Genomic DNA, 24926 nt, shown 5'->3' on the forward strand with positions numbered 1-24926 from the left:
TCATAAATTTGTAAACTTTATTAAAGCCCTCATGGTTTGAAACCCTGCAGTGGCAAAATACAGGGTAAGAACAGCATTTTGATGCATTCATAGTGAAAATGTACTCACACAATCCTTGAAAACTTCACAAACAAAAATTTTGAAACAACAGCAGTTAACCCAGTGATAAAAAATCGGAAGCGTAGACTTAGGCAGATAAAACTACCCAACAAGCATTCTACAAAGCACACATAACAAATGGGGCATCAATTTGTGCAGCAGCAGAAGGAGTAAAACATTTATGCCTAGCAAAACCGAAGTCATAAGAACACGTTGAGTTAGCTTCACTGCAGTAAACTCTTGGACACGTCATGAATGTCGTTTAGTGGTGACATACGAGGGTACCAATGATAAACGATTCCATAACATAAGGTGATATATAAACAGGTCTTATACAGCAATGATAACCAACTGCAAACAAATTTGTTCACACAGTACGGTGTACAACCACAAGGTCAGAAACCTAGAAAGACTTCCTGAATGCTTTGAAGATGCTGGTTACCAGCAGATGAGCAACATTTTTTTAACGCTACCCCCCCCTTTTTTTTCAATGTTGCCTCCTGCACAACGACTGCAGAAAACACGGGGATTGAAGACAGCTGTCGACACACTAAACAACTTGATAAGCCAGTTTCCACAACAACGCAGCAATTGACACACATTTCATACTATTGTGGCTGAGCAAAGCACGAAGGACATCCAAGAAATATAGCCAGGGGCTGCCTAGGAATTCTTTCACATTGCCACTGCTTACCTGCATTACACTGACATCTACTGAAATGATTGAGTAGAAGGCACTGGTTTCATAACATCACAAGTACACTGCATGTGAGACATACTTTGCATTTACAATGTCCACTTATACAGGCTTCACGTAAAGCCAGCATTGTAAGCAACAACACTCTCCTTCCAACGCAGCAAGTGAAACACAGACAGGCACAAGACACCGGCTAATAGTTGCACCACACATACAACTACATTAAGAAGAAAGCAAGTTTCAGAAAACACTATCCACAAAGATATTACACACAAATAAAAAAGGAGTATTATACTTTCGTTGGGAGAGGCTGCCTGGGCAGCTTTTTCAATTTAAGCAGTATCATAGTTTAGTATCATACTTGTGTATTACAGGAGAATAAGTTTCTTTTTTTTTTTTAATATTAAAATTATAAAGAACTGCAGATTCAAATCTGCACTACTGATTTGGAAGACTAACAAGGCTGCCTAACTATTTTCTAACCTAACTCTTCATGTACTACATATTCATAACCGCTAACATTCAGCTACAACATGAATGATGGCCTGTTTGCAACAGCCAAAATCGGTTGATAGCGGAGCATCAACCATTGCTAAAAGCTTCTACACAGTCTGCCACCCTGTCTAGGCTCACGAGCAACATCGCCAGTTTGCACACATAATTGAATCCACGTGACCAATGTTATGGCATCTTGTCTTAAAGGGCCCCTCACCAGGTTCGGGCATTGCGAGTAAACAAGCGTGGCATGCTGACGGGTTGGTTGCGATTGTGCCTGCAAAATGTGATGCATCACATTTTGCAAAAACAGTGTAAATTTAAAGCAAGAGGTTGTGCACCATCCTTCTCAAAGGAGGCAGCCCGTGAATTCCGTTCTTCATTCAATGGGGGAGCCCACAATGCATGCATTGCAAAGCGAAAACATAAAGAGAAGAAAAAAAAAGAGCGGTGGGGCTTGCCATGTACGTGAACATCACATGCTCCCTCGACTACGGCAGTCCAGAGAGTGCAGTGCTCGTGGATGCTAGCCTCCTGAAGGCAGGTCAACAGCGCAGTTTATTTCTTTTAGTCCAATGATGAATAGATTTTAAGAAGATATTGAGACAACACCCACACAGACAGCACCTCGCAAGTCCCAATGTGTAATCAAAATTTTACAACAGGGCTGGGTGAGGGGCCCTTCAATATGCATTAAAAATGACACAAACATTTCTGCTTTGACGTTTTAATATAAATCAGAAAAACCACGTTCTAATTAGGGCAACTTTATCAATGATTTCATTTGATATGTCTGCAAACATTGAAATAAGCCTCAAACCACAAATACACGAGTCTGGCTGCTCGTGTGTGCGTGTATTCTTTGTGAATGGTAGACGCCAGGGGTGTAGCCAGAAATTTTTTTAGGGGAGGGTTCAACCATACTTTATGTATGCTCGTGCGTGCATTTGTATGTGTGCGTGTATATACACGCAAGCAAAATTGAAAAATTTCGATAGGGGGAAGGTTTGACCCCCCCCCCCTGCTACGCCCCTGGTAGATGCCAACTAAAGGAGAGAAGCTAACTTTGGGCAAGCATAAAGGTCTTGCCAGATGATGGACACCTTTGAAAAACGTATGAAAGAGAGAACATGGAGAAACATTGCAGAAAAAGAAGAGAGGAACATCTTATGAAAATAAAATATTTTGATCATCCAAACAAACTGCATTTGGACATTACAGCACCGAAAGAGCAAAAACATTGCTACAGACATGTGCAATTGAAAACAGGTGCCATTGTGTGCCTGGTACTGCACTGAATTAAATGTGGCAAGACATGAACAAGCTGCTCAACACCAAATGAGAAGCAGAAAAAACAAAGTGACAAGAGAAACCAGCTTACTGGAATGCACGCTGAAATGCAGACAGGAACATGCACGAATGAAATCATTTCTAAGACACACCATGCAATCTTAAACCACAATGCATTACAGCACCATTACTGAACCATGAGCAGCCATGATATATGCCATGGCGAGAGCACCCAATGATGGTCACTGTGAAGAAGTATGCGTATCTACTGCCTCACAGATATACGCGATGATGTGATGGAGCTGTTTCCATGTAGTGGGTTAGGAATACAACTTACGTGCCACTGGCTTCTAATACGTAGTACTGGCACTGCTAACCAATATTTGGCACTTCAAACTGGGGCTATCCTTGCAGGAAAAATATACTGACTTGAATTTGACAGACTGCATAGTATGGAACTTAAAAGATGTGCGATTTGGCAGCATTTAGCTTTTTTTATCAGGCCACTCAGTAGAAGTCTGCAGTTCCAGCTTCGTGCGGACTTTCAATCTGCACTGCATCGTGAAACAGCTCTACATAGGTTCCCTGACAATTGTCAAGCACTAGGTTCATGCTATACTTCTCAATTATTTTTTTTTCCAGAAGAGAAAGGCTTGCTTGCTTTAAGCCTAGTTATGTATAGTTCTGCTGAGGTAACAGACAAAGAGATCATTGGTTACCCAAGCCCATGCAAATGCATTTCCTGTAAGCGAGCACTGCCCCAAATACACTGTAAGTTTGATCGGAGGAGAATACTGTATATCAACAGCCATGACACTGGGCAAAGATGCATGCGCCTTCATTGAAAATATTAAGTTTACTACACCACAGGAAATGCTTCCAGTTATCATGCAAGGACAGTTATTTCCAAGCAATAAATATGCATAAAGCCTATTTGCTGTAGTAGGCACAAGTGAACTAAAGTAAAATAAGAATTAAGGACTGACATTAACAAAAAGACGTGCTCAGCTGCATCCCTACCACTTCCTTTTAGCTTTAAGTACGCTGTAACAACTTGATTTACTAGTCCCTTGCAGTTATTCTCTTGCACCGATTCAATTCGTGCTTGCGTAAAAATGATGACATATATGCAGTTAAACTAGGCTGAAATAATACCTGCTGACAAGCAATTAGGTGAACCAGGGGCCTCAAACATGAGTTAGTTGCACTTGTGCACAACCATTAAAGGCCTCCTGAATGAATGATGAGCACTTCACACATACAGAAAGTTATACACCCACTGTGCTGTATTTTTCTATGCTACGTGAGTGACAAATTCCAAATCACTTCATTCAATGCAAAGCTCTCAAAAAAGTTGCAGCTAAGCGAATTTCAGGGTGATGATGGTTGTTGCTATCACACAAAAGTGCTGCTCAAAATGTACAATACATACTTGAGTACGAGTTAGCTTATGTATTAAACAGCCAATGCCTAGAGGTAACAGACAAACCACTAGCGTGGTAACAAATCTAAATTTTCTGACAGGTTTCGTATTCTCAGGGTACAAGATGCAGAGGCATTCAACAGATATTTTCAGCTTAAAACTGCATTTCTGCCAGAATTAACTTGCATTTTTGTACGAACCTCCAAGACACCTTCTGTACGTGACAAACATGGCCTCCTGGATGATACAAGGCGCGGATGAGAACAGGAAATGTTGCTGCAGCACTGAGCTGAATGGAAAAGAGAAAGGAGAGGATATTACGTTCATATAAGACCCAAGTAGTTATAGAATTACGATGTGCATGTCTTCTCAACGAGCTTCTACCCCTTTCAACTGTAAAGTGCTGAAGGAAAAACAAGAATGCTGACGAACTGCCAATGAAAGGCTTGAAAAGTACGTTTTTGGAATATTTTCAGTTTTTAAACAATTCATACCAATTGCAAATCAGTTCTGCGGAATCCCACAAGGTGGCGGAAGGGTTAAGAAAGGGGAGAGTAGACAACCACCCATGTGTAGCACAAGGCCACAAGGAAATCCATACGGATTTCTCAGGAAGAATGCTTCTTAGTTGCTGAAAAATTCGTCCTGGTCCGGGGATTTGAACCCGGGACCAACGCCTTGCGACTCGTAGCTTCGTGTTACAAATGGGTGGTTGTCACTTTCCCTTTCTTAATTGATACCAATATACAATTTGTGGCTGCCACTTCGGACGGTACAAAAGGACAAAAACTGCTCATATGCTCTTCTGAACAGTGTGATGGTGGGCACCTAAATTTACAGTAATCATAAAGTTTGTAGTACAGTTGAAGCAAAAGTATTTGTCATTATGACAATCAAAGACCAAGGAAACCGTCATGCACCACGCTAAAGCTGATAACAAAGCAGAAAACTGGGCGAGTTGGTATGCATTCATCGCTACTGGAGAGTGCGCCCCGACGACAGAGACAAAGAAAGAAGAACGCAACACAAGCGCTCAGGAAAGCTAAAGCTGAGTCAAGTCAACAGCACAAAACAAATGAAGGACAATGTGATCACAGCCATGACGATGGTAAAAAAAATCACAGCATATCCACGTGGTGAATGATGATGAGTGGGGCGAAGCGAACTCGCGCTGCAGCACGGCGATGGCATTGGCACGAGCGTGGTCCTTCTTGATGGAAGATATTGTGACTAGATTGCTTGAGAACCACAATCTGTTGCATAAACCGCAACTATGGCCGAAACTGTTATCAAGGAAGTCTCGCTGGAAGCGCGCGTCGGCGCCTTCGGGCAGAGCCCGCCTGATGCGTTTTGCAGCCACTTCACGTGCTCGCACAGCCTCGGGCTCTGCCTGCCGGCATGTGCGCTTTCTCGCCGCTTCACGGTCCTTCACATTTTGAAGATCCGATTCGTGCTGCAGCCGTGCAGCTTCGGCCTCGCGGGCTCGAACGGCGGGGTCTTCGCTCCGCATCCGTGCAGCTTGTGGAGCAGCTTCGGCCTCGCAAGCTCGAACGGCGGGGTCTTCGCGCCGCAGCCGTGCAGCTTGTCGAGCAGCTTCGGCCTCGCGGGCTCGAACGGCAGGGTCTTCTCGCCGCAGCCGTGCAGCTTGTCGAGCAGCTTGTCGAGCAGCTTCGGCCTTGCGGGCTCGAACGGCGGGGTCTTCGCGCCGCAGCCGTGCAGCTTGTCGAGCAGCTTCGGCCTCGCGGGCTCGAACGGCAGGGTCTTCGCGCCGCAGCCGTGCAGCTTGTCCAGCAGCTTCGGCTTCGCGGGCTCGAACGGCAGGGTCTTCGCGCCGCAGCCGTGCAGCTTGTCGAGCAGCTTCGGCTTCGCGGGCTCGAACGGCAGGGTCTTCGCGCCGCAGCCGTGCAGCTTGTCGAGCAGCTTCGGCCTTGCGGGCTCGAACGGCGGGGTCTTCGCGCCGCAGCCGTGCAGCTTGTCGAGTAGCTTCGGCTTCGCGGGCTCGAACGGCAGGGTCTTCTCGCCACAGCCGTGCAGCTTGTCAAGCAGCTTCGGCTTCGCGGGCTCGAACGGCGGAATCCGCTTTGCGGCGTCGACGTGCAGCTTCGGCCTCACGGGCTCTCACCTCAGGATTCTGTCTGCGAGCGCGCGCTGCCGCCGCCTTCCGTGCCCTCCGTTCCGCAGCCTTGTCTTCCATCTGGCGGCTTCGAGCTAAAGAGAAAGCGTTACAAGAGGGAGCCTCATGGCTCGTTACTTCTGAAATGTTGTCTTCGGGTGTCATTGAAAATACGAGACGTAGTAAAAAAGAAAGAACGCCACACAGGCGAACACGCACAAGAGTGTCACTTGTCAACGTCGTCTTCTTCTTCTACTGCATACCAGAACTCGCGCTTCTCACGAGCTAGAGGTGGCTACTACAACGCTACAAACAAACGGAGGATGGACAGACCCACGGCATAAGGAGCTTCGCCCCTAAAAGAAGATACTGACTAGCCGGGTGGCATGGGGTCTCCCCTGCGTCTTCTCTGGACCCAAATAGAGTTTGCATCATCATCATCATCATACTGACTAAGTCACAAAAGCAGAACTTGGGAAAATATTTATAGTAAGCAGAGGGTTACCTTTAGACAGCCTGGCCAAAGTTATGACAGGCGACGTTGACGCAGTGTCATCTCATAGCTCGGTTTTCTTGGCTGCAACTGGAGGACTCTTAAGATATGCAACCAGGTCCTCAACGGTGTTCTTTCCTTTGTCATAGTCGGCAACAAACTTTCCTTGCCTTGTAAAGGAAAAAAAGAAAACATTTCTATAAATGTAAATGCAAAATACAAGGTAATTATATGTGCTAAATATGTAAGCACACGATGTGCACATCAACATTCAACTAACAGGTTAACTTTCGTGGCTGTTAGTTGCTTTTTTTTTTTTTAAGTAAACGAGTTGGTGCCTAAATTGTGCTGGTCAGGGGGTTGCGGCATAGCTTAATATGCCCAGCTAGACCAGCATGCTTTCCGACTGAAAGGCGATTCAGTAAATGTTTTAGTCGTAAATTAATAATTTAATGTTACGAAGACTGCACTTTTTAAGAGCTGTACGGTTTGGCTGGATTTTAAGTCTTAAAAGATTTTTGTAATGCCACAAGCCAACAAAAGCGCAACTGATTTACCTTGTCTATATTTTTTTCCATGGTTGCTCCAAATTTCACAATTGAACATTACAAATGTTTCTGTACTTATTACTTTTACATTGCCTGAAGTGAACAGATGAACTATTTAACTACAATTTGCTATGTGTCAGTGCATGTTGAAAACTATTATTCCTTTTTTTTTGTAATGAGTTACGGACTGCACGTGTAGCACAGCACTGTGGCAGTTTGAAGTGACCTGTTACCTGTAATACTTGAGTGCGGGAAGGCTGTTTACTTTCCACTTGGAAGCGAGGGTCTTCTCTTCTGATGCGTCAACTGCTGCTAGCTTGCCTGGTACCTTGATAAGGCGAAGACAACGGTCACTTCAGGAAGTGTAAATAATATTGACAAAAGTATGAAAGGCACAAGGCAGAATAGTAAGAAGAAACTGAAGGCTGTTGCTTCACTAGTTCGTGAACTGACAGAAGGTAGGTAGTACTAACACACTGTGTTGACGGGCTAGTTGATGCTTGTCCATAGTAACTTTTAGCGCAACAAAACGACACAAGAAAGACAACAGGACACACTGTTACCCTCAAATGTTCAGTTGAGAGTAGCACTGCGTCTCATCGTCTTTCTTGCATCGTTTTGCTGTGCTAAAAGTTACTATGTATGGGTATTAACAGTGGGATCTTCCTGCTTTCTTTAATCAATGATGAAGACTAGTTAGTCGAGCAACACGTGTTAACATGTCTAGCCTTTACCATTTCCAGCATGCATCGACCGTCGTGCTCCATTGTGCCACAAGATGAAAACTTGCACCTGATCTGCTCACTTGCTCTTCCCTACAACAAATTCACTGCTTTTCCTCACACTGCTACTGTAACCTACTTTAGTTTCCTGCAGAGCCTCACATCAATAAACAAAATTCAAAGCAGAATGCTTCATTGTACTTCCAGTGTCTATACATCTGAAATCATACTTGGTGTGAGAACTTTAAGAACTACAGCATGTTTTGCAGCCAGCTACAGACCACTTTCATTCCCAACATGTATGAAATTACACACAAGAGCTTTCTTCATTCGTGCTTTTCATTTCAATTTTGTTATGAAACCAAGGAGAGAAAAGCAAGTCGTCTTTCTCGATGTCTAGCGTCAATTTCATCAGTTTCATGCCCCACTCCTGCCTCCCCCCATAAACGAAGACTGCCTTCGCAAATGTGCAACTGCTGACAGAGTCCTTCATTTCTGGAATATGATGGAGAGAAAGTGACTAGAGACAGAGAGAGAAACGGAAGCAAAGCCCCTTCTATGTGCTATACTTACTTGCTCGGTGTACAACCGTAAAGCAGCTGCAGCAAAAGTAGGCTTCAGTTCTTGACTAAACTTGCACCCTGAAATAATGAAAATAATGTTCAAAGCATCGACAAGGCACCATTCACAGCTAACCCACATACCGTATTTTGCACCTTATTAAACAGAGGCTTCTAGATGTGATTAAATTATTCTTGCATTTCCTGGAAACTTTGGAAGTCTCCGGCTAGAACTCATGTTTAAGTAACACATCTTTAGAATAAACTGTCAACGAAAATTTAGGGTGTCAACGAAAATTTAGGGTAATAGAAGTGATCGACGCACGAAAGGCTAAAAACCTATATGCTAGATGGCTGTCACAATTTAATGCACATCATGGTATGTATCAACAAAGAAACAGCAAAAATCATAAGTTTCCTTAACACATTTTTTTTTTTCTATCGAAAGCTTTCCATGTAGTATAACACAAGTGAAGCATGCCATACGTGCAGTTGCAAGCAGAAGTCATATTTTTATTTGCAGCCTGGACAAGCCAGTAGAAATCAAGAGGTACTAGCTTTGTGCCGAGTTTGACTAATGAAATGAAGTATTGAATTTCACGTCGCAGAGCTGTGCTAGAAAGCTATACATTTTTTACTGATATTCGCTTATCTAAAATTTTGCTTTCAACTGTACATGCATAGATTGTTACATTCAATGTAGTCCAGCAGGGTTCTATGGCTCTTTGCTGTCAGTTGTCGAATACTTCTTGCTACTCAAAGCTGTCTGGAAGGCTCAACTACGCGAATGCAAGTTTTACGTTTCCACAGCAGCAAAATGACAAGCATCGATAGCTACTTACATGGGGCGTAAAACATCACCAACACAGATTCTTGGCTGTCAAGGTACGACTGAAAGTCTCCCGATTTTAGCAAATGGACATGGTTGCTTCCAGGCAAGTCATCCCACCAAGACTTTGGCTTTGGTTTCGGTGTTGTAGGTGATGTGGCTGCAGGCGTGGGTGCGGCTGATGTGCCGCTCTGGTCTCGAATGAAGCTCACAAAATCTGCTGTCTGCATGTGTATATAAAGGAAGAGAATGTTAACTCGGTGCATCACACTTCAAACTAAATGGTGTTACAGACATCCAGTCGAACCATATGAAGAATAGAGTATGCGTAAAATAGACCTAGTATATGGCATATGGGTCTAGTAATGTAACCGAACTATCAAGTTTTCAAGCTCTGAAGTTGAACAAAATCTGCACACAGACTCCCATACAGGCAAACATGTGCAAAGCACTGCAATTGTGAAAAAAATCAAAGTTTCTTTGTAATCTACGCACACATCTTGAAAGTGGCTGGTGAAATGTGTTGTAGAGGTCAGTTTCGGGCAGCAATTCTCAATTCTGCACCTGAAGCCTAGGCTGGAAAGTAAACCACTTATTTGTGCAATCTTTTGTTTTCTTGTTTTCTATGGAGCTTGCAGCCAAATGTGGTAAATGTCAACCGGTGGGGGGAGACTAGGGGGACAACCTACACCGCAGATCGTGCTCTGGAGCTTTCAAGAGACTGAAAAGGGGAAAAAAGCAAAGAAACATTTGCCAAGTGTAAATGACTCACCGTCTTTCCCTTGTGATACTCAGATACTGTCTTGAGATAGCTGAAGTACTTGAATGTAGGATAGCCAGCAACATCGTAGGCATTGCAGACACCACTGTGCTCTGTGCAGTCCACTGCTGCAAGAGCCACCTGCAATGGAAAGTCAGCATTAAGATTTTCTATTGAAGATGCACAAGCCTGCATGCACGGCAATCCTTTCCTGGCAATAAAACAAATAAACCATGCCATACTAAACATTTTAACCCTTTCTGCGCCATGCTGTCATAAGTTTTAACTCTCCTTTGTGAATCAACTCACTCTTTCTTTCACTGCTCAGCGGGAGGTGTGCTGCCACATAGAAGAACACGGCAAAGTAGCGAGACAAAGCCGAGCTCAATCATGGCAGTGCAGGAAATGGTGAAGTACCATGAATGAGTTGAGCTCGTCCTTGGCCATTTTTAACAGAAACACACATTGCTTACTGAAAAGCAGGCTTGTCTGTGTGGAAACTCCTTTTCGGGATGCATAGGCTTAAGCCGTATTAAAAAAAAAAAAGGAATGATTTAAAATTCACTCCAGGTGTGACTTCAAACCTGTTAGCGCAGAATACCACATGCAGGAATACAAAAAAAAAGCAGTGATAAGAAATGAGGAAGCATCGAAACATGCAGTAAATAAAAAATGACAGAAACCCTGCGCGAGATATTTAGCCACTGCACTAAGTGTATGGCAACAAATAATGCCCAACTTAGAGCATAATACCCAGCATTAAAAACTGCTTTAAAATATTTCATCATCCTCAGTGATTGAAATGTGTTCCAGTGTCAATGCAAATTCTTTAATTATTTGGAAACAAGTTGCCACAGACTTTTGCATAAATTATGTTCATAATGTTAAGCATAAAATACCTCTGTATTAAAAAAAGAAAGAAAGACAGTCATGAAGCCACTAAATAGGCAACCTGTACCTTAGGGTCATCTTTAAGCTCCTCTGCTGCTGCCTGGAATTCAGGCTTGGCTCTCTTACAGTGAACACACCCTGCATTAAAAAAGTGGGAGAACAAAAATGAATTGCAGTGATCTATACACAAGTAGCAGCACTTGTGGTCCAGTTACTACTTTACTGTGGTGACTGGCTTCTGGTCTAGAGGGCCTTGTGAGTATAGAGAGCAGTACCTTCACTGCTCACTTCAACTAGTTAAATTGTGCAAAGTGATATTTACAAATAACTGTCAACACGGTGCACTCGACAAATGTAGCACAATAACTTTTGCTATCTGACAGGGGATAAGCTCAAGGAACAAAAAGCTGTTCAAGCTTTCTTGGCAAAAATGAGGACTAAAAATTAATTACCATGCAGTATTACAAGTTCATGAACAGTGGCTTCCCAATAACTGATCAATACTATTTCTAGTAAAGAGAATGAGCAAGGGTGACAGCAAAGGTCAAATTCCTCTTCAATGTTCATTTAGGGGCTTGTCACCTACTATATCAAAACAAGTGAAAATGTGATGTCACGTGCAGCCAGAAAATGTGCCTGTGTGTTCCTGACTGTTGCGTGCTCAGAAAACAAAAGCTCAGCACAGACAGAAAGTGGTTGAGCATCAAAAAGATGGGGACACAAGATGCCACATTGGACGCACAAAAACTGTGTGTCCTAGTGCTTTTGCATCCAGTGTGGTTTCTTCTGTCCCCGTTTTTCCCTGCACCCAACCACCTTCACTCAAGATGCACCGACATGCCACAACACTGGCCCCTTTCAGCACAGGGAGTTTCTGAGGAGGATGGACACACTGAGACGCTTGAATAAGGCATAAACTGTTGTTACCTCCGTAATGTCGACTGTTTTACAAGCTGCTATAAAATTCATAATGGTTCACTAGCCAAGTCGAGGAATGCACGGAGGAAAAGTGTGTAGACGTAATATATATAAAAGAAAAAACAAAATCTGATGTCAGTTGCTCAAGTGAGTTTTGTAATCAGCCAAAAACTAAGCACAAAGAAGAAATTGGCTTCTTCGTAACTTGTAACCATAATCTTTAGGGTCCAAACATCATATATTAGTGCATTCAAGTTCAAGTGAAATTATTTGTTCAGGCAAAAAGAAAAACTATTAAGGCAACAATAGACATCTACTAATAAGAAATGACCAGAACATGATTTACACGCATTTAGTTCCACACTTTTCTGCACCCTTGCCCAATTCAGCACTATGGAGTACAACGTACATGGTGCATAGAACATAACCAGGGCATGCTTCTTGCGCTTTAAGAATGGCTTGAATGTTTCCTCGTCGAGGTGGACGACCTCACTCTTCACCTGGCTCCACGGCTGCTCGGGGGGAGGAGGCGGCGGAGGCTCCTTGGGACTGCATTTGAAGAACAAGCGTCATCATTACAGGAATGCCAGCTGAAAAAGGAACTGCCACTGGTGTCGGCTAACGTTCAGGTTGACAGCACATTGTAGTTTAGCAAAAGCACCCAGCAACACCTAATATCGAAATAAGCTTGCTTAGTTGCTGAGCATTACCCTACTGTCATTTAAATCTGCACTAAACAATATATTTCTTTCACATGCTGCTAGATTCCCAGTTTCATTGAATGGTTGCCTGCCCTTCCTTCAATTTTTCAAACAGTTTTTAAAACAGTGCAGAAAACATTTCATGATTTTAGAAATGTTTGTTTGTTTCCCTAAATGGATATGTGGGTTACACTTTGTTTGAAATTTAGTAAAATGAAAAATTTTAGCTATAACGACAATACTCACTCTTTCATGAATTCCACAATCTTTGAAGCCACCCTCAGGTTAACATCGTAGGCAAAGACACCGTTTCTGAAACATAGACATGCTTAGAATGAAGTATTAATGGTTCACATAAAACAAAGCTTGTAAGGGCAAAAAAAGAAAGGAGTAAGCCTGTCTTCATACATCCTGAATCTTATATACATCAACTTTGAAACAATGCTTGTAGTGTACAGTTGCTTTGCTCTTAAAGCCTGCATGTGTAGTTGCGCTCATACTCAAAACTTTAATCCTCACAGAATGCAAAACTGTAGACCTGATACTCTGGTTTGCTGCCTGTCAGGCCAACTGCAACTCCTGAACTTTGTAAAATGCCTAGTTTCAGACAGTGTAGATACAGAACAGCCTCCGTTTAAACTTTAAATTTGAAATACGAGTGATTGAGTCATGAAAAGCTTAAAAAAAAGTTTTTGATACTGAAACAGACAAGGAAAAAAATGTGCCACCATTCCTGCTTGTTCAAGATAACAAAAAAAGTTGCACACTAAGAAGACAGGGCATGGGACCTCCAAGATTGTGCAGTGCACAAACGATGCTGAGGTGATGTGATATGAAGGAAAGGAACGCACTCCTTTTCTCCCACAAAACAATAAGACTAGAGAGAGACAGCAAGGTAGTGAGTGATATTTTGAAGACAAAAACCTTACGGTCCTTGGCTGTTCACATGCGAAACTATGCAGAACAACTGAATTTCAACAGGGACAGTTGTATTGCGTGGCAGTGATGGAGGGATACTACATGCAGTGTGACTAGAAATGTTTGAAGCAACAAGTGTACGTCTCTTACTCAAAGTACTTGACAGTTGGGTAGCCACTAACGTTAAAATGGGAGCCGAGTGATCTTTCTTTGGTAGCATCAACAGCAGCCAGGATGCCAGCCACCTAGCAAGAGAACATATTGCACCAAACAAGACTCCGTTAGTTACACTGAAAAGGCGCAAAACCTACCAACGTTTTCGTATAGAAGCTGTTGAGTAAGAGCATCCAAAGGCGTAAACAAAAACTTAAGCTCTCAACAATGAAAGTATGCAATATCAAAAACGTGTGCACCTAAAATAAGAAACCAAAATCCCTTGTATGGCAAAATTGTGGGTTTTGAAGAAGTAGGGGCAAAGTTCAAAGTATGGCAAGCTGCACAAAATTGTAAAAACTTCAGGTGCTTTCCCAAGTTATTGCCTTTTAGTCGAGGAGGTTTTATGGTAGGTGGTCACCACTGACAGATACTCCTAAAAATTTATTTGCAATTTATCAATCTTTTCAAACATAACACATAAATGCCAACTTTGCTTTTTCATCAACATATTTAGCCTAATAGGGTAGCAGTGGTCACCATTAAAACGAAAAGCATGTGCCGCACATGATACATACGCTTCATAACAGAACATTGCACTAAGAGATAAATTGTAACAACATATATTACATAAATTACTACCAATAAACTAGTATCACAACTCGCAAGAAAGCATACTTAAAAACTTTAAGGTATCTCATTTTAACTATAACTGCCATGTCAAATGATTTTGAAGGAAGTAAATGCTATGCTCACCCCTTCACTTTTAAGAGTAGCTGCTGCTGAGACATATTCTGGTTTCATCTTCTTGCAGTGGCCACACCCTAGGGATCATGCCAATTATGCTTATAAGCAGTGAAGCAGCTCCTGTCACAAAATGTCAGCTGTTACGATGTTCTGTCAAACACAACACTAATTAGAACTTGCAGACAAGAAAGCCAAGGAAAGTATAGGGGATGTTATTTGCAGTAATTTTGATGTAAATGTCAAAAAAGTAAAGTGGACAAAAAGATTACTTGCTGCTGGCAGGGACCGAACCTGTGACCTTCGAATAATGCGTTCGATGCTCTACCAACTGAGCTAAAGCGGTGGTCATCCCTCCGTCCACTTTATGGGGTATATATGTGCATTTAAACCTGGGAGTATTAGTCAGCACCGCTAGTAGCCATGACGGTGAATGTGGAACATTTTTTCTGCCTGCTGGCGTCACAAAGCACACGATCTTTTTACAAGCTGGCAGCTGACCAATAATCCCTCGTATACTATCATAAGGCATCCAGCAGCCAGAAAAAGTGTGTTCCACACTCGCTGTCATGGCTACTAGCGGTGCTGACTAACACTCCTAGGTTTAAATACACATATATACTCCATAAAGTGGACGGAGGGATGACCGCCGCTGTAGCTCAGTCGGTAGAACATCAGACGCATTATTCGAAGGTCGCAGGTTCGGTCCCTGCCAGAGGCAAGTTATCTATTCATCCACTTTACTTTCTTCACATTTACATCATAATGACTACGAATAAGATCCCCTATACTTTCCTTGGCTTTCTTGTCTGTAAGTTCTAATTAATTTTGTGTCTAACAAAGAAAAACGACCCCTTAAAGGGGTGGTGCCACCAAATTTGTGGCTTGCGCGTTCTTTGCTGTAAACGTTTCCTATAGCTCCAGGAAGCATGATGCATGCACCAATATTCATGTATTCTCGCTAAATAATTTAATATCGCCTTTTGATTTGGACAACTTTCGGTTTCGGTTTCTGGGCGCCGAGGTTGGGCAGTGACGTAGAAGTGTAGGAGGCGTGGTCACGTGACCACACAAGGCTGTGACGCACATAGCCAGGAAGCGATCGAAACTCGGCGAGTGATGTAGCAACCGATGCTTTGCCGGTACTATAGTGAACTAGAATATATTCTAGTTCACTACAGCCGGTACGTACGTTGCGGAAGTGGCGGAGGTCCGGAGCTCACTCACGTTACTACAGCAGATTTGGTGTGACGTCACTACAACTTTCGTTGCCCATCCTACAGATCTACGTCAGTGTTGGCGCGCTAGCGATGGGTTTCGATCGGGAGAATGAGCATTTAGGTACACTTTGGAAGTGAATTAAAATATATTCTAAACGTTTGCTGTGTCCGACCCTTCGTGTGGAATGTCCTTGCATACAAAGGAAACCCACAACAGGCTTGTTATAGCCTCGAAATTTCATTTAAAAATTCCCTTCCTTCAGTATTCTGTCATATAGAACAAGTTCAGTTTAATACAAATGAACTGTATTGAATCCTCAAGAATACTACTAGAAAGTGAAAACTGTGGTACATTTACCAAATTAAACTTCAACCAGCAATCAAACTTGGCAATCTGCTACACTTCCCAAGATTCAGAACTTATTTTTGATACATTCCAGCCACAAAGCTTTCACATAAAAGAAAGTGCTAAAAAAGTAGACATATCAAAGAATCATGGGCATCTTTAAATCGAGATAAAATTAAAATGTTCCTAGTGTCGCAAGAAATAACCACGAGGCCGAAGGAAGCAGTTTCTGAAGAGGCCGCACGCCGAGTCTAATATAGGTTCTGATGCAAGCTTTCTTTAAAATAAACTACATGCTGCAGCGCTTTGGTAAACACGTGAAACTTTGGTAACTTTATGTGGATCACCAAGCATGCTCATTACTCACAGGGTGCATAGAACATGACAAGAACAGAAGGATTCTTTTGCAGCGTTGGCTCGAATGTCTCCTCAGTCAAGTGAACAACATCACTGGGCTCATCTGACCAAGCTTGTTCTTTTTGCTTCTTGGGTTGCTGCTGTGGACTAGATCATGAAAAAACATAGGACAATGCAGTTTACAAGGATGGACTGCTGACCCAGCTAGTAATTGTTAGCTAAATAAAAATGCGCTGAAACATGAGCCCTTGATGAGAAGTGAAGGATTACTGAGAAACAAGAGAAAATATTGAAAAACTAGAGAACCATGCGTTAAGAAAAACCTACACATCCCACAAGGCCTTCACATCCCATAATGCTGACCTTAAGCAACTTTCTAACTTGCATTACGTATGGATTAACTGACACACCAGTCAAGCAGTCAAGTTTAGTGCACTTACTGGGAGTGCACTTCAGTTTAAATGCGCTTTGCAGAACCTAAACCTAGCAATGGGAATGTCAACTGCAGAAGAGTACACTCTGGTCGGAGTGCGTTCAAGGAATGCACTTCGCTCACCGAGTGCGTTGCCACTGGACTAGCAATAGACTGGAATGCGCTCATATTCTGTTCTGGCAGGATGAAACGCCGCAGTTTTGTTCTGCATTCTGTAGGTATGCACCTTGGCCGGTATCGACTTGCAGTAAAAAACATTTTTGTTTTCCATCGAGAAAAAAAATACATTCAGGTAGTTTTTTATTTATAATAAATCGCCAAACAATCAATTTTTAGACGTTTTCTTTTCCTTTTTAATGTACACCTTCAAAAAAAAAAAAAGGCGCTCGCAGTCTGTCGCAGTTCTTTCTTTTACTACGAGTGTGCTCTTTTTTCCTCTTTAGCGCTGCATAGCCTAAAGAGTCACTCAGGGTCCCTAAGTACACTCCCCATAAGTGCACTTAACTTGCCCAGTTGATAGGGGTATAACACACAATCCTCTAGCTTTTCTGTATTTCTTTCCTGCTTTTCAATAGTCCATCAGTTGTCACTAAGAGCTGGTTTTGTTGCATCCTTATCTCTCAATGCTCATCATTGAGAACTTCTTTATTTAACCACAAAACAGTCTTTTGAGATCTAACCTTGCAGGGTTCACAAAAATGCTTGAAAGGATAAATTCCTGCTAATATCTCCTGCTTAAGCAAAATGCCGTTAAACGGAAACCATTTAGGAAGTAATCAAATGCGGGGCTGTTTTTTAAAGATGTGAAAATCATGGGTTTTTTCTTTCACGATATCAAAGACAACTGTTTCAGATTACTCTGCACTTCCTCTCTTGTCATGTGCAAGAGATTTCTTTTTGCACAAAGAAAATCTCAAATAAGCTCAAAGAAAAACAAAAGACAGCACAGAGAAATAGAAACCAGAATGAAAAGCCCAGAGAGATGTACTACTACTCATGACCTTAATGCTAGCGAGAAGAAAACAGGTGTGCAGTGGGAACATATTAGCTGAAAGGTAACTTTAGCATTCTCTTACCTGGTTATGTCCATTCAAAGTCTAGCAATGTAGAGTATTTTTTTACAAGTGTTTATATAATGTAGAAGAACTGAGTGCTGGGCAATTTGATAATCCATACTAACGACAAACTGCATGAAAAACACCAGGGACGAGAAAGGAACACAAGACGGGCACGGACTAGCAACTCATAGTCATAATCAATGTTAAGTTTATTCAATGTAAACTCCATAATTTAGCAAACAAGTCTTCTTGAAGCACACTGCTAAAAGGGGTATTGACACAAAAATTTTGGCCTCGCGTTTTTTTGCTGCAATGTGTTGCTGGGGGCATGTCAGTCATAACAAGGCACATCGTGTGCTGCAGTGCGTGACAGATAATTAATTACAGGCTCCTCATTACCGACAAGTGTCAGTTTCGGTTTCAAAAATGACCAGCCCCCAGGTGCAACTACACTCAAAGCTCGATATAACTAACACGGATGTAACGAAATATCGGTTATAACGAAGTAATTGAAGAATGGTCTTGCAATAGACACAGTGTTAGGAATACACTTTTATAACGAATTTTCGGATATAACGAACTTATTTTCATGTAAAATTTAACTTATTTATAATGAGGTTTGAGTGTATCGCCACCTAGCGGGCGCAGCGCTCGCTTACGTCAGCATACAGGACTGTGACGCACTTTTGCACGGGTCGCGAGCAGTAGCCAAGAAGTAGGCTGCTGGAGCGAACGCGGCAAAAAAAAAAAAGGCAGCTATGACTCTTCATAGCGTGTTGCAGCGCGGTCACGTGAGGGAAGTAGAGGGGCCACCGAGGGTCACCTCTGAGAGTGTCAATAGCGCGAGGGTATCGATCGCTCACGCAAACTTCGAAACTGATCTAAAATACCTTCCAAGCTATATTCGCTGTTGATATTTTGCAGATGATATATGCATGTTCACAGGAATCGATCTCGCAGGCTATCTCAGCCGCGAAATTTTGTATCAGTACCCCTTTAATGTTGAAAAGAAAGAAAGAGCAAACATACAACTTACTTTTTCATGAACTTAACAATGGCATCCTTGTTGTTATCACCTTCATAGCGATGCTTTAAGGTTCCAGACCTGATTGAAACAATGAGAAAGTAAGGGAAAAAAATTAACATGTTCAAAGAACCAGCTCTCAGATATTAGGATAATGAAAACCTTACACAAAATACAGAAGCGTTGGGAAACCAGTGATGTTGTAGTGTCGACGAATAGCTGTGTTTTCAGGCCTGTTCAAGTCCATCGCAGCCAGTACCTACAGAGGGTTATGATGGAGAAAATTGTGCACGCAGGCGCTGGACTGCTTGCTATGCAGCAGAGCTGCTTTCAATCACAGTATGCACAGTTCTCTTAGCAATAAAAAATGCTATTGAGAAAGATCTTTGCAAAGGTACAAGTGACAAGGTAGTACTCATCATCAAGTGCATGGCTGGCAATATTTTCTAGAACAATGCATCTACACCTATGTTAATTTTTTTTTCTTACCTTGTAGTCACCGTAAGAAATTTTGGGTAGATTTTTTTCGAAATATGGATGCTCTGAACATATTAAATTTTCAATAAAAGTAATAAACCTTGGGGGGGGGGGTCACATTTCGTGAAATAATTCGATCCTCAAAGGGTCAACATAACTACTTACTTGTTTAACGAAACGAAAAACAGCGCTTATATTACAAAAACAGAGATGGAACGACACACGATGCACTGTGTCGTTCCTTCTCTGTCCTTGTCGCATAAGTGATGTTTTTCCTTTCGTTATGCAACACCAACTGGCCCAATGTCGCTCACTGCTGCAACTACTTGTTGCTTAGCTTATGTTACACCTTACTAAATAGCTGTCTCAAACCAGTTTATTCTGTCAATCAAAAACAAATGACACATGGCATTTTATATACTACTGCACAATGTAGTGCAAAAAGAAAAGAGGCTCAGGCAGCTCACCGAGTGACCCTTGAGTTCTGTAGCAGCCTTTGCATAGTCTGGTTTGAGTCTCTTGCAGAATGAACACCCTTGAGAAGGAGAGGACAAAGCAGAGTGACTGAAATACTCAGATGCGAAGAAAAAAGGAAACATATGCAGCACATTACTCAAATACAGTAACGGAAACAAAGGCTGCCTAAAGGCTTTGTAACTGCCGATAAAGTTGAAACTGCAAGTGCAATGCAACAAGTAGCTCACCCATTTTACATCTCAAGACTAATCGGCAGTGAGAAAGGTATGAGAATTTTTATAGCAGAAGAACTTCCAAACTACGACGCACCACACAAATAGAATAATGACAGCAGCCTCTAGTGCTGAAGATCACTTTTGGCTCTCTATTGTTACCACTAGTACAATGTCAATAACAATGTAAGAACACTACACAAATAATAAAGTTATGCTATACATACAAGGAGCATAGAACATGATGAGAACAGGTGACGTTTCTTTCTGGAATAGCCTTTTCAGTTCCTGGGAAAAAGAGCATCATTCAATTACAGCTGGCACATGTACAGAGAATTAACTGGCAAATGAATATTTTTTGGCTTTTACTTGTAACTTGATGAGGCTTGCAGTGATCAAAGTGGATAGTACGATTACCTCAATCGTAGCAATGTGATAGACATCAGCACTGTCTTCTTCCTCCTCCCAAGGTATGTCGCCCGTGGGGTCTTTTAGGAAGTTAGACATGGACTGAAATGAAGAATGACACGAATGACTTTACATCTTTAAGACAGGCCTTTAAAGCATTACACAGTATGGATAGCAGCTGCACAAAGGCCACTGAGCAGTTCAGCCGTTGTTCACATAAGATCCCTCTGAAATTGACTCCTAAGTGTCAAGGTTAATTTCAGCTGTGGCCAGAGGGCAAACCATGGACAGGTATGCCCCCATTGCCACTCTTGTACGCTTGCCACTTCAGAGACTTGCTGGAAGACCACACGTGGCATCCACAGCATTTTTAGAGATAAGCATGTTATAAGTAGAGCGGTTCCTTGACACAATGGCCACAAGAAATCAACATAGCTAACCTATACACGCATCACGGCAAACGAATGCCCCTCATTTTATCTTGTTTTTCATCTCTACACACAATTTCTTTTCTAGAAACTTAATTAAGTACCAATGATCAGCTGGTGTCGTGCTTTAGAGAAAAGGATAGCTCATCAGCTGTTATAAGGCAAAGTTTTAGGTCATCACAAAGCAGCCTCCTGTGTTTTGCTAGTGCCTAGTTGTCTTGAACGTACCGTGACTGTCAGCTTCCGGTCATAGTCCTTGTGAAATTCGCCATCCCTAGAAAACAAAGTTCAGTATGTAAAAATATTGCTGAGGCGGTGCACATCAAAGTGCCGAAAAGGCAACAGCAAGATGTGAAGATGGAAAAAAATGTCAATAAAAGAAATCTTAAATGCAACTGAATTTGTGTGGCGAGAATAAAACACCCACGGCAAGAGAAAACGTACACCATGAATCGAATAATAAAGTTAAAGATTCAATACCTAAAGGCACACAACATTGAGATCTAGAATAACAGAGAGCTGAGCTAGTTGGTAAGTATTCATTCTAAAAAGACAGGGCGTGCAAACATGGACACAAGAAAGGCGTTTGTGGTGTCCCGACTTCTTTCTTGTGTCCATGTTTGCACGCCCTGTCTTTTTAGATTGAGATCTACTTTGAAATTTCTGCAAGTGTGACTACTGCCTTGTAAGGATAATGTCTTATCAAAGTAAACGTTTCTTTGTAATGGAGAAAAAAAATAACATCTGAAAAACAAATGAAAGGAATCGTATATACTACTTGCGCCATAAGACGAACAAGTACGGCACTATGGTACTCTCGCTTTCCGCTGCCCCTAATTTTGTTATTTTGTTGTTTTCCATGTGATGGGATTATTCAAGCTGTGAAATGCAGCTTACTTCCTTTCACACTATAACCACGCCTATGTTCACTCTTATGTGCCTGCCACGAGGCTGAATAAACTCAACTAAATATGACAATGCTCGTGTAATCCCCCCCCCTTTTATGTAACACCTTCTTGGACCCTTGGGATAAATAAATGAAACTGAAGGCTCTACACATGACTATCATATCGAAGCTACGCAGAACTACCGATATATTCAGCATCTGTGACATATATAAGAGAGATGCGGAAGCCTAAACTCTGCAGCACAACTGGCAACAATAGCTAGCACACAGTAAGGCGTAAAGCAATGAACAAAAATACTGCTCTGTAAGAATACTAAATAGGAGACTGCTGGCTTACTTGTAGTGTTTCAAAACTGCCGGTTCAGGTGCTACCTTAAGCTTTTTGCAAAGCTTCTTTCCCTCCCTGCAAAAAAATAAATAAAAATGCCCAGTGAGAAGACAAAAAGTGATGGCGAGGCTAGAGATAGAAGATTGTAAAACACACCCTGAGCAGTCAACATGTGCCAAAGTGGCTTGGCCTTTGAGTTCCAATGCAACATCGCTGCATATTCGTAGTGGCTCAGTAGCTTCCTTAGCTGTAAAAGCAATCATCACCTCATCATAAATGCTATCAGTCCCACCTTTCCATGGTGTTCATAATGTACTGTAACTGCCACAATAAACCTTAATGCGCTCCTGAAGCCCTTTTTAAACAGAACAAATAAGTTTACTTTGTCACTAGGCGATACTTTTATGAACGTCTCATTTATTAAGGCTCATTCCCACTGGTGACTTGCACAGGCTGCACAACCAAGTTGGTCACAAACCGACCGGTCACAAACGGTCAAAAAGCAACTGTTTTGGGCTAGCCACAAAGCTTCTCAACCAATCAGACACCGAGGAACAGAACATCTGCTTGATTTATAAGATGATGTCAAGGCAAGCATATATGAACAGCACCAATCGTGAAATATTCTGCTATGGTGACAGGCAGGTTGCGTCAGCTGGTGCAAACATCGGTCACTATGAATAGCAATAAGTCGTGCAACCTCTGTCGATTAGCCTTCACTCTGGCACATGCAACTTGGTTTCATCATGAAAGAGGGCAATAATAATAATTGTTGGGGTTTAACGTCCCACAACCACGATATGATTATGAGGGACGCCGTAATGGAGGGATACGGAAATTTCAACCACCTGGGGTTCTTTAACGAGCACCTAAATCTAAGTACATGGGCCTCAAGCATTTTCGCCTCCATCGAAAATGTGGTCGCGGCGGCCAAGATTTGATCCCGTGACCTTAGGGTCGATGAAAAAAGGTAGGCGTGCAAACACGGACACAGGTGAAGAGAAAAAGACAACACAAACATCTTATCTCTTCTCCTGTGCTTGTGTTGGCACGTCTACCCTCTTTCATAATGAATCCATACCTACTATTTCCTGCCGTTATATGCAAGTTGGAGCTCACAATCTCACTGCGAAGGCTACCTGTTCTATATTACTCAGATTTATTTTATGTGCTCCCGTACAGCAGCAAACCATGGCTGCTGAAAAGGTTTTAGATATGGTAACTGAGCAGTGCCTCTGATGGCAGGGAACAGCATCACTGAACTGATCATCATCATTTATAATTATCAGATGGTGCCACATGATTTTGAGTTGCTGGTAATACAAAGGCTTACAGAAATATGATGTGCTCGCAGTAGGACAGTTCACACAATGAAAAGCAGGGGGACAGCGCAAGGGTGTGGTGGCAGCAGAAAACCCAGTTCCAAATAATAGCGCTAATTCATAATGTACGCACAGTCTTCTTGTTTGAGAAGACAAAAAACGAAGAAGCTTAGTGATAAGCCTGAACTTTTCCATCTTAATCTGCTATACAGTGCTCGGCAAAGCAAATAGATAAAGTGATCACGATGATAAGGACAGAAAAGTAATGTAATCAAACATGTGACATCGCACTCGGAGGCAGAAAGTTACAGCCAATGAACCAGAATATTTCGACGTGCTGCAAGTGAACACGTAAACAATCAAGCTGACACGGAACTATTCATGGCAATGCTTCACATTACCGTTTTTACAAGTTTTCATCAATCTGACCCCTTCGAAATTCAATTTTTCGAAGTGCCAGTCCTGTGATCCCCGATTACGAAACATTTGAAACCATTACTCGAATCTCCAAAGATTATACATTGCGCCATTAAAGTTAAAAAACAAAACAAAAAGAAAACCGTTACACTATACGCACAGCTCAACAAACGAACACATGATAATAATCACTGAATTTCCTTCGTAAACTGGGCGTAGTCATGCGCCGGTACACTGCATCAACTTCACATGTAACATTCCGCTTCGAGCTTACCGTTTTTCGTATATAGGATAAGAACATTCTTCTTTGTGCGAAGAAGCTTCTTGTGCTGCTTTATGTCAACAACGTCCTCGATGAGGTCTCGTCCGCTTACCTTCTTAGTTTCAATTTGAAGACAGCAGGCTAGTACCTGAACAGAAGCGATTGCACAGTCACTCTCAGCTGCACCCAGCACTATCGCGAGTCACAAAAAGTCACCTCTTTTTTAGAACCACGGCCGATACGAATAAGCGTCGTAGAAAAAAATCTAGATATAAATGCGTGCACAATATTAATCGCCTAAAGAACTTACTAGACAAGCTTACGTGGCATAACGAAAGTAACGCGATATCACTAAATTTACTACAAATACAGCAAAATTTCTCGTAAATTGCGTTAACGTTGGAACGTCGCGTGCGTGGTCACTTAAATGTTTTGAATTCAAAACAGCGCTACAGCAGTAGCAAACCCTAGCAGTGACTTCGCTCAGCTGACAACTGATAACCGGCATCCACCGGCTCGAGAGCTATTGGCACTGCGGCACATTCAACAAATATGCATAAAAAGTTCAACGTTGAAAAATTATATACGTATGCAAAGCATCTTCTGTTACTGACATGATACAAGCAGGTAAACGTGCACACTTACAAAACAAAGTAGTAAGACAACATCTCGCACATGCCACCTCACGCATAGCGCCATGATTTTTGATATGTGGCTGCTTCTTGGCTCGTCTGTGGCTGACTCTGTTCTTTATCGCGCAACTGGCTTAAATGTCTCGTTATAAAACGCGACATAATTATTTATGAACACAAAAAAGGTTATTTAAATATACAATAATTTGACTAGAAGTACGTTTATGAGCAACAAGAAAGAAAAAGTTCATTTGTATTCCAGGG

The 24926-nt window shown here is 42.1% G+C and overlaps 1 protein-coding gene across 2 annotated transcripts; it reads right to left on the reverse strand.

Annotated features, from left to right (window-relative positions):
- On the reverse strand, positions 1 to 24757 carry LOC119393216 (protein disulfide-isomerase A5). Of its 2 annotated transcripts, XM_037660073.2 has the most exons (23): positions 24676 to 24757; positions 24043 to 24178; positions 22186 to 22276; positions 22039 to 22104; positions 21023 to 21068; positions 20376 to 20468; positions 20186 to 20246; positions 19737 to 19804; positions 18960 to 19051; positions 18805 to 18873; positions 16288 to 16424; positions 14367 to 14434; positions 13608 to 13702; positions 12786 to 12851; positions 12248 to 12387; positions 10988 to 11058; positions 10042 to 10170; positions 9283 to 9493; positions 8454 to 8521; positions 7392 to 7486; positions 6623 to 6780; positions 4205 to 4293; positions 1 to 599 (listed from the first exon to the last, which is right to left on the reverse strand). In XM_037660073.2, exons 1-21 carry the CDS (start codon positions 24727 to 24729, stop codon positions 6675 to 6677), a joined length of 1962 nt encoding a protein of 653 aa, XP_037516001.1. In that variant the 5' UTR covers positions 24730 to 24757; the 3' UTR covers positions 1 to 599; positions 4205 to 4293; positions 6623 to 6674. The 2 variants fall into 2 exon arrangements, with proteins under 2 accessions (XP_037516001.1, XP_037516000.1); XM_037660072.2 differs by having other exon boundaries at positions 1 to 4293.
- Positions 24758 to 24926: the final 169 nt, after the last annotated feature.

Source organism: Rhipicephalus sanguineus, chromosome 5, assembly GCF_013339695.2.
Source record: "Rhipicephalus sanguineus isolate Rsan-2018 chromosome 5, BIME_Rsan_1.4, whole genome shotgun sequence".
In the NCBI taxonomy this organism is placed as follows: domain Eukaryota; kingdom Metazoa; phylum Arthropoda; class Arachnida; order Ixodida; family Ixodidae; genus Rhipicephalus; species Rhipicephalus sanguineus.